The sequence below is a fragment of the Thunnus maccoyii genome, chromosome 9 (assembly GCF_910596095.1).
Source record: "Thunnus maccoyii chromosome 9, fThuMac1.1, whole genome shotgun sequence".
NCBI classification, from domain to species: Eukaryota; Metazoa; Chordata; class Actinopteri; order Scombriformes; family Scombridae; genus Thunnus; species Thunnus maccoyii.
The window spans coordinates 33,367,043-33,377,208 of NC_056541.1; the positions used below are offsets into that span (position 1 = coordinate 33,367,043).

The following is a 10,166-nucleotide window of genomic DNA, read 5'->3' on the forward strand; positions in this document are numbered from 1 at the left end:
TGTCCTTCAGTCCAGCCTTTTCCAGCCACTGGTAGGATTTCTTGATATCATCCACTTCTTCTATCTGTCGGTGGTACATGCCGTGTAGGGGCTCGTCCCTCCATGATGGTTCCTCCTCCTCCTCTGCATCATTGGGTTTCTGCTGCGTGAGGTATTCACTTAGCAGTTCATCTTTGGGGGCCATCTTCCTGATGTATTCCTTGATGTTGGTTGTTTTTTCCTGGACAGTGGCTCTAATGCTCACCAGTCACCAGTCCTCGGCCTCCCTTGTTCCGCTTAGTGTACAGTCTCAGGGTGCTGGACTTGGGATGAAACCCTCCATGCAATGTGAGGAGCTTCCTTGTCTTGTCAGTGGCCTCTATCTCCTCCTTTGGCCAGCTTATTATACCAGCAGGGTATCTGATGACTGGCAGAGCGTACGTGTTGATGGCTGATACCTTGTTCTTCCCATTCAGCTGACTTTTCAGGACCTGCCTTACTCTGTGTAGGTATTTGGCTGTGGCTGACTTCCTCGCGGCCTCCTCATGGTTCCCAACTGCCTGCAGGATCCCAAGGTATTTGTAGCTGTCCTGAACATCTGCAATGCTGCCTTCTGGTAGCTCAACCCCCTCGGTTCTGACCATCTGCCCTCTCTTTGATACCATCCGACCACACTTATCTAGTCCGAATGACATTCCGATGTCATTGCTGTAGATTCTGGTGAGGTGGATCAGTGAGTCGATGTCACGCACATTCCTGGCATACAGCTTGATGTCATCCATGTAGAGGAGGTGACTGATGGTTGTTCTACTTCGAAATCGGTATTCGTAGCTACTCTTTGTGAGGATCTGGCTGAGGGGGTTCAGGCCTATGCAGAACAGCAGCGGGGATAGTGCATCACCTTGGTATATGCTGCACTTGATGTTAACTTGTGCAGTTGGCTTTGACTTGGCCTCCAGAGTCGTTTTCCACAGCCCCACTGAGAATTAATGAAGGCTTAATGTCCTGTTGATGTTGTACATTTCCAAGCATTCCAGTATCCATGTGTGGCATTGAGTTGTGGGCTTTCTTGTAGTCAATCCGGGCGGTGCACAGGTTGGTCTGCCTGGTCTTGCAGTCTTGGGTGACTGCTCTATCGACTAGTAGCTGATGCTTGGCTCCCCTGGTATTACTACCAATTCCTTTCTGGGCCCTGCTCATGTATTGGGCCATGTGCCTATTCATCTTAGCTGCTATGATGCCTGACAGGAGCTTCCATGTTGTACAGAGGCAGGTTATTGGCCGGTAGTTGGATGGAATCCTTCTGGGGGTCCTTCATGATCACGATTGTCTGCCCTTGAGTTAACCATTCTGGGTGGGTCCCATCCATCAGCAGTTGGTTATATATATATATATATATGTATATATATGTGTGTATATATATATGTGTGTGTGTGTGTGTGCTGGTAATGCTTGCTTTTAGCTGACCTTAAAAAATACATAAATGAAAACTACACAAAAAACAAACAATAAATACAACATATACATTTCATTTGTATTCCCAAAAACTTAAATAATAACACAGACAAAAAATTCAGTGTCTGCAGTAGCATGTATTGTTTCAGTTGCCTGTGGCAGAGTATATGTGACCAGTTTCTATCTAATGGTCCTGCTGACAGGACCACATGCTGCTCTGTGGTCTGCATTAGTTTGTGACCTGAGTCATGTTGGTTGTGTGTGACATTTCTGTTGCTGAAATAACCTCCTATAGTTGGTTGGGTTGGTTTGTACTTTCAGTGTAAATGCAGATGTTGTGATGTTCTGGTAAACGATGTTTGGACACATGAAGCAAGGCTTACTCGGTGTTGATTCAGCAGAGACAGAGGTTCTGTAACAGACAAACAGCCAGCAGGTTTAAAAATAACAAACATGACACGACAGTTATCTTTGCATTCAAAGAACCACTCAGTTAATTATTAGTATTTCTAGAAATTCCAGCCTGTTGTTACACCACGCTGTTCTGTAAGGCCAAGAGGGCATTTGTTGTCAAAGCATACAAAAAGAAAATAAATGATATATAACTCAAAAGAGTCCTGTCCACACAGCCATCTGAATGAAAATATAAAAAGGTTTATTAAAAGGAGAGATTATCCCTGAAAATTGATTCTGGGAGAATAGCATCAATATTTTTCTCTGAATATATCTTCATACAGTCGACCGCCATGTTTTTAAGCTATAATGTTTCCTGTTATAAAACTTGTACACTGAGTTCAATGAGATCTGGTGAGGCATGTCTGGGTAATTTTTACTTTATTTCATGGTTGACAGTTGAGTGTAAATGAGAAATGAGGGGAGAATCCCCGGCGTGACTTGAGTCATGATCACTGTGACATAGTTGGTTTCCAACACGCCTACCGACTTCATTATAAGACCCAAAAATAATAGTTGTGAAAGTCAGTTTAGTCAGTCTAGTGAATGTGTCCATGTTTACGTCATTTTAAACTTAAATGTGTTTCTATAGATGAACACTCTGCCCACTCAGAGATGACAGTTTGACAGACTCACTGTGGGTGTGCATCACTTCATGTTGTTCACTTCCTTTCTGTTCTGAACTGGGGTGATAAGAGGTCACCGCTCCAAAAGATACAGAATATAATCTCCTACACTATAAATATCAAGACCAGTGAGGTAATGGTTCTATAGAGGATGAGCTGATAAAAGTCAAAACATTTTCTTCTCAGGCACGAGATTTGATCTAAAAAGCTTCTGACTTAAAAAACAGACCGTGACCAGGAGTTCTTTGACCACTTAGCTTTGTGTGTTTTGCTGTTTTGCTGGCTGGTATACTTGTGGTTCAGCAGCTGATTCTCACAGCTTTTTGTTTGCTCTGTGATCCACCAACAGGGTGTGGTTCACATCTCAAACTGAAACTCGATGTTCAGGCGGAGGGAATGCTTCTGTGTTTCTACCTTGCTTCATTTTGGTGATGCTTGCTCATCTGTGATAAATATTCCCTCTTAATAGTTGTTTTATTTTTTTACTTGGAGTCCCCTTTGACTTGTGTGCATCACAGAAAAGTTGAGGATCAAAAAACAGTTTATTATACAGTAATTACAAGAAATAATTAGAGAATAATCAGGTAATACTGATTCTTAATTGCATTGACATTTATCTGTTATTTACTAGAACTTGCTCAAGCAATATGGTACAGTTAGTTATAGTCTGAGATAACAAAAATGTCTGTAATCAATGTCCTCAACATGATGTAAAACTACTAAAATACAGTGTAGAAGTCCTGCACACCAACATTTACTCCTGTAAAAAGAGCAAACCTGAACCTGTAGACCACCAGGACTTAAAAACCTGTAACCTGAACCTTTGAGAATTTGCAGGACTAAAGTGGTCAGAATGTGCCTTTCTTTGCTGTTGTATCCAGGAAGGATCAGATATACGTCACCGAAAAGGTGACAGCGGGACAAATGGCGTCATTTATCCTAAATATGCTCTCCATTGTTCTCGCCCATGTACACACACACAGGTGAAATGTTGTGCCATGTTGTGTTTGTTGTAGTTTAGGTGTGATGACATAACTGCTTGACCAATCACTGACAACAGCACGACCAGCACCCCGCCTCCTCTCCCTGCGACGTCCTGGGACTTCATTAATAGCACCTGTTCTCCAAAGCAGGTGGAGGACAGTGGAAACGAAAGCAGAACCCAGTTCGACTACAGCATTTATGTACAGGTTTTCAAAACATATTTTAGTGCACACATACCTATTCCTTATTGACCTGCAGATATGCATTCATACATGATCACACGCCGTACAGGCCTGAACAGGTTTGCTTCTTCTTCTCTAGTTCAACACTGTTTTGAAACTTGTCAAACATGTTCATAATAACAGATGCACTGTCACCTCAAGCTGTACATGTATTTGACATGTTTTCAACCTTACAGCTGTTGACCACAGTTTGTTTTATTTCTGAACACGGTTCACTGAGCAGAGTTCACATTTTGTCTAAATATAAAATTAGTCTCTTCTTCTTTGCTGTTATTCTGGTATGCCCCTCTGCACTTTCTCAGTCATAGATTTTTCCATATAATGCAAGAAAGAGGAAGTGAGAAGGAGGGCTAAGGGCAGCTCTGCACGGCCCACAGGCGCTATAAGCAGAAAGGGAAGTGTACGCAACAGCGAAGTTCACTAAAAAACAAGTTGGAAAACAGAAACAAGTCGATTTATTCTCTCACACAGGTAAGACCTAAACCTTATTTCTTGTCTTTATTTTTCTGTTCCAAGTGTCTGAATAAGATCTTCAAACTTTTACAGTGTTTTAAAGATCGTGTTTTACCATCGGTAGATTCCTCTTCATCACGTCGAAATGTGTTGATGTTACTTGTAGGTTTTATTTGACATCATTTAAATAGCCGATAAATGAATCCAACATGGTCAGTTACTTAACTAAAAGTATAAATTGTGTAAAAATCACAAAATATAATAATATATGTATAATATAAAATGTTAAAAACTCCTCATAAAAACATTAGCAATAAATGATTTTTATTAATTATTCTTACAGCGAACATCAATCATTATAGATGAACAATTTTATGTTAAAACTCTTGTCTCAGCTGTTTATACTCTGGTGATTGTTACAGGGAGATGTTTACCGAGAAGTATTCGTTTTGGTTTAAAATTTTTACCCATAAGTATGTATTTCACATTTTCGGGAAACTAGTGGTATTTCCACTGTGATGTAATCAGCAACACGTCAACATGTCGACTGTAATATGTTCATGTTGTGTTTAATGAACACAAAATGTGTTTGAAAGGCAGTTCCTACTGAGACTAAACCGAGACGAGACAAAGGAAGTGAAATGTGTCAGCATCACACTTCCTTGCAGTGTGACTGTGAAGTTATGTCAGCATTAATACACACACACACACACACGTACACACACACACACACACACACATACACACACAAAAGCAGAAATCAAACCACATAAACCAAACGCTGGTGTTCAGTGCAGATCAGATGTCTCAACTCTGCTCATAATTCTATAAAATGAAACGTATGACATGATGTTTGTTTGTTTGTTTGTTTGTTTGTTAATTTTCTCGCTGCAGGTGTGATCAGAGGTGTGACACGATGGCTCAACGCTGCCTCAAGTGTTTAAAGTACACCATGTGTGTCGCCAACTTTCTTTGTTTTGTACGTATATCTCAATCATCCGGTCTCACGTTCAGATGTTAAAGGACAGCTTCACAATTTTTAAGTCTGTCGTAAAACAGCAGTCAGGTGTCCGTTTTCCTCGCTGTAATCATTCCTCCTGTTCATACTGGATATTAAAAGATCCTTCAAATGTGTTTTCAACGGAAGTGATGTCAGCCAAAATCCACAGTTTGTCCACACAGTCATTTAAAAGTCTCTGTGAAGCTGATATGAGGCTTCAGCAGTCTGAGTTAGTCATATCAAGTGGATATCTGACACATTTACAGTCTTTTTAGCATCAAATTCCCTCTTTGTGTTTCACTGTTGAGCTGCAGGTGGAAGTATAGTAACAAAAAGAGGGACTTTGGCGCTAAAAAGACTGTAACGTTGAAAGATATCTACTTGATTTGACTCATTTGGACGCTGAAGCTTCATATTAGCTTCAGATAAACTTTTAATACATTTTTTGCACAGAAGGAGGACTGTGGATTTTGTCCTCCATCACTTCCATTGTAAGGTCATTATGAAGGGATCTTCTAATGGTCAGTATGAACAGGAGGAATGATTACAGCAAGAAAAACAGGTTTCAGTGTTCATTTGGGCTCCTGACTGTTGTTTTAAGACAGATTTGAATAATTGTGAACCTATTGTGGTAACTAGTGTTATATGACTGAAAGTTAAAGTAAAACTTTAAAGGAGAAGTTCACATTTACGTAAACTGAGTTATTGGAGTGCAAGTATCTTCTGGGTGCACTCGATCAATGAAGAAACTGTTTTCTAAGTTTTCGAATAGAAGCTTTGGTGTGATGTAATCAGGAGTGTGTAGCATGAAGCTGACTGCAGCGTACGTTGTCTCCTGTCAGATGTGCGGTGTAGCCGTGCTGGGCCTCGGCGTGTACTTGATGGTGACCTTCAAGTTTACCATACTCACCCCGAGCCTGGCCAGCTTCAGCGTGGCCAACATGCTGCTGATCAGCGGCATCGTCATCACCTGCGTGTCCTTCCTGGGATTCCTGGGAGCTCTGAAGGAGAACCGCTGTCTTCTCCTGACGGTACCACGCACACACAGCACCCCTGGGTGCTCCAGCCTTCTAGTCCATCTGCTAACTTCTCATGTTGGGCTATGCAACGTGTTATCTCTACTTTAGGCAATGTTGATGTTGTTTGTACACCGTCACCTTAACTTATTATTCCCCGAAGGTGTCACAAGAAGATAAAAGAGGGAAAAATATGAGATTTGGGTTTCTCAAGAGGCCATTTACCCCAAAAAACTTGATTGTTTTTGTTTTTTTACATTTACCTCATAGGGACTATTTGTTGTATAGAAAGTAGTTCCAGTTAAGACTGTTGACAGTGTGTTCTGTGGATTTATCCAAATTAAGTAAGTAATGTGTTGTTGAAGCAACCGACTGTTTCTCACGCATTGGTTGTCGTCACAAATTATTTTTACCACCACCACCAAGGTGTCTTAAAAAAACTTTCGAACTTGCATCAAGGTCATCCAAAGTGAAAGAAACATTTGAAAACACATACATCATGCTTCTGTTTTGTATCTACATTACATATTATTATTACTACTATAACATAATAAATTGATTCAAGGATAATTTAGGTTCAGAAAGGTTATGAACAAGCCAACAGTTTAGCCAGATTATGTAAACCACTTTATTTAGAGGTCAAACTGTAAGTGAGGGCATCCAAAATGGCATTAATGGTCAAACATGAATCTATGATATCATGTGCTACAGTCATACAAATGCAATTCAAAGAGTAAAAAATACAATAGAATTTAGTGAAATGCTGTTTGTGTTGACAGTTTTTCATGCTGCTGTTCTTCCTGATGCTGGTGGAGCTGGCTGCTGCATGTCTGCTTCTCATGTATGAGACACAGGTAGGGTCACATCCCTCAGTACTCACACTGTATGTTGTGCTAATGAAGGAACATGTGTTATGTGGATAATCTGCAAATCTCACCTCGCTATTTAGATCACTGACTGGGTGGAAAAGGATCTCAACGATGGTTTGAAAAAAGCAAAAACTGGTAGAAATGAAACAGTGCTCAGTGAGTGGGATCTGCTGCAGAACACGGTGAGTACATCAGAGCAGAAAAATCCTAACAGTTCACATCATGTAGCAACACAAATCACACTGCAGAGAGCACTGCATTTTATACATGTATCATTTTTCCCCTTAATGATTTGTTTCAGTTCCATTGCTGTGGAGTCAATAATGCGTCCGACTGGGGAAGAAACGTGCCTAAATCTTGCCACGAGCCACCCAGGAACGGCACAACGCCCGCGTACAAGCCGGTAGACACAGTACAACCTTTGTGAACAGCTTGGGTTGAAATGCCTATTAGACACCTTGTTATTGCATTTCCACTGTTGGTTGCAGTTCATCTAAAAATGTGTGCTCTTGGTTTGCAGGGTTGTTTGGCAACGTTGAAGACGTGGTTTGCGGAAAATTTCCTTGTCACCGGGATTTCTGTCATTGTCCTCTGCATTATCGAGGTAAACTGATGATCAATTTTAAAATGAGATATTTGCTATGTTAAAAATATTTTAGGAAATACTGCAAGGTAAGCAGTTATTGTTGAACTTCTCCATAAAATGTTATTGCAAAAGTGAACTTGTGGAGGAAACGGTGGCCTTGCTGATGGAAAGTTGTCTCAGAGAATGAATAATTAAATTTGACAGGAAAGTAAAATAAGATAAAATAGGAATAATAGATAAACTAAAATAGATCTATGTGTATATACTGTACGTATAAGCCCAACAGGCTACATACACTCACACAGTATCTGTTTGTATATACATGTGCGATATCTGTGGTGGTGACAGTTGAACTGTGAGTGTGTCTGGTTTTGAGTCTCAATCAGTAGAAGTAGGAGGTACTGGGTGCTGAGGCACTTTGAGGCACGTGTCTGGATGAGTCTGTGGCTTGACTGTGGCTAAGTCATCTCAGCTCAGCATAGAGAGGATGAGAAGGGTCGTCCATGATAGCTTTCAGTTCCCCTCTCACTGTCCAGTTCCATCCCCACCACAGAGCTGGTCCTCCTCAACCGGCTTGCCCAGTTTGCTGGGACCACAACCCCCCTGTGCCACCTCCCCAGCACACCACAACAAAGAAGATAACACTGGCCACCACCAGCAGATGGTCAATCGTTCAGACAATTTATCTGCCGTCGTGACCTCAATCTGCACGGCTAAAGATTAACGATCTGGCAGAGAATCGTCCTGATTTTAAAATGAACCTGGGGGTAAAATCACGCTTAATCAATTAAAAGTGTTTGCCCGCCTTTAGTGACTATTTGAACAGCGGATTGGGGCACCCAGATATTTGCTCAGATGTTTTTGGAGGCCAAAACAGAGTTAAAGTGGAGTAAATATGTTACTGACACACTCTAAATGTCTGCTATAAATAGCATATAATGTATGCTAATAATATATGCTAATGATGTATGCTAACAATATATGCTAATAATGTCTGCTAATAACATATGCTAAGAATGTATGTTAATAACATATGCTAATAATGTATGGTAATAATATATGCTGATAATGTCTGCTAATAATATATGCTAATACTGTACGCTAATAATATATGCTAATAACATGCTAATAATGTATGCTAATAATGTATGCTAATAACATGCTAACAACAAATGCTAATAATGTCTGCTAATAACATAAGCTAATAATGTATGCTAATAATATATGCTAATAAAGTCTGCTAATAATGCCTGCTAATAACATATGCTAATAATGTATGCTAATAATATCTGCTAATAACATAGGCTAATAATGTATGCTAATAAAGTCTGCTAGTAATGTATGCTAATAATGTATGGTGGATGCTATGCTGCACGCTAACATGTTCGTCTTACCAACTTTATATGGTGTCTGTACAGCAGCCCACAAGAGGGCAAAAATCATATACTGCAGCTTTAAATCTATCCAAGCTCAAAAAAGTGAATTTTCTTTTCCTTCTAAATAACAACAGAACGTGAGAGATAATTACATAGCTGGACTCAACAGCCTAAATTTAGATTTTGAAGTGTTTGCATGAATTGCTTGAAAGGCTGTGTGCAATAAATATGAATTTAGAAGTCTTTACATACAATAGGATATCTGTGAAGATGTATCCATGCTGTTCTCTGTCTTTCTTTGTTGACAGGTCTTGGGGATGTGTTTCGCCATGACACTTTTCTGTCACATCAGTAGGACTGGACTGGGCTACAAGTTATAGACCATGTTTCCTCTTCATCAATCATTTATCCAATAATAATCTTATTTTATTTGTTGTACAGATCTGCCCTTTAAAAGAAGTGTTTCATTTTCATGTTGGCCTGCTGTAACACGGAGATTCATGTAAAATGCCATTTCAGGTGTATAAAATGAGCATTTTTGTATGTAGGAGTTTGCTTTTAAGCCAAATTTCTCCCAACATTGTACATTTTTCAAAGAGAATTGTGAAAACTAGCTGTTCCTGTGAGAACCTATATACCTACAGAAAAATTCTTCCACAAAATTTGCCAATAAAGTTTTGTGATAACACTGTAACCTCCATTTTGACTGCTTGTGTGTTGTCAGATGATCACCATATCCTGTCTCTTGCTTTGCAGTTCGCTGATGTGTGGTGGAGCCATAAATATAACCACTTCCTCTTTTGACCCTGTTAGTTCCTCTAAATACACTTGTAGAGGTAGCGTGAAGTACTTTACATCCACTTAACTCTCCATATACAGTCATTCTTCCAATTTTTGGGGAACTTTGGACATAACCCCCATCAAAAAAATGAAATATTTAAGACATTTCCTTGTCTCACAGAGAGTATTAAAAAAAAAAAAGGAGAAAACAAGCGACACAGATGAATTTATTTATTTAAAGAATAAATCCTGCATCAATATTTTAAGACAAAAAAACTAAAAAAATACTAAGATTTCCTTTACACTTTAAAATAATTTTGTTCTTTTTGAAACATCACACAAAAAAT

General features: G+C 39.6%; 1 protein-coding gene across 2 annotated transcripts; it reads left to right on the forward strand.

The window, feature by feature from the left end:
• Positions 1 to 4,045: 4,045 nt before the first annotated feature.
• On the forward strand, positions 4,046 to 9,746 carry zgc:64051 (leukocyte surface antigen CD53). 2 transcript variants are annotated; one of them, XM_042420093.1, is made up of 8 exons: positions 4,046 to 4,210; positions 5,069 to 5,171; positions 6,035 to 6,223; positions 6,988 to 7,062; positions 7,158 to 7,259; positions 7,379 to 7,480; positions 7,598 to 7,681; positions 9,348 to 9,746. In XM_042420093.1, the coding sequence occupies exons 2-8, from the start codon at positions 5,109 to 5,111 to the stop codon at positions 9,417 to 9,419; spliced, it is 687 nt and encodes a 228-aa protein (XP_042276027.1). In that variant the 5' UTR covers positions 4,046 to 4,210; positions 5,069 to 5,108; the 3' UTR covers positions 9,420 to 9,746. The 2 variants fall into 2 exon arrangements, with proteins under 2 accessions (XP_042276027.1, XP_042276025.1); XM_042420091.1 differs by having other exon boundaries at positions 4,048 to 4,210; positions 5,087 to 5,171; positions 9,348 to 9,745.
• The last annotated feature ends 420 nt before the right edge of the window (positions 9,747 to 10,166 follow it).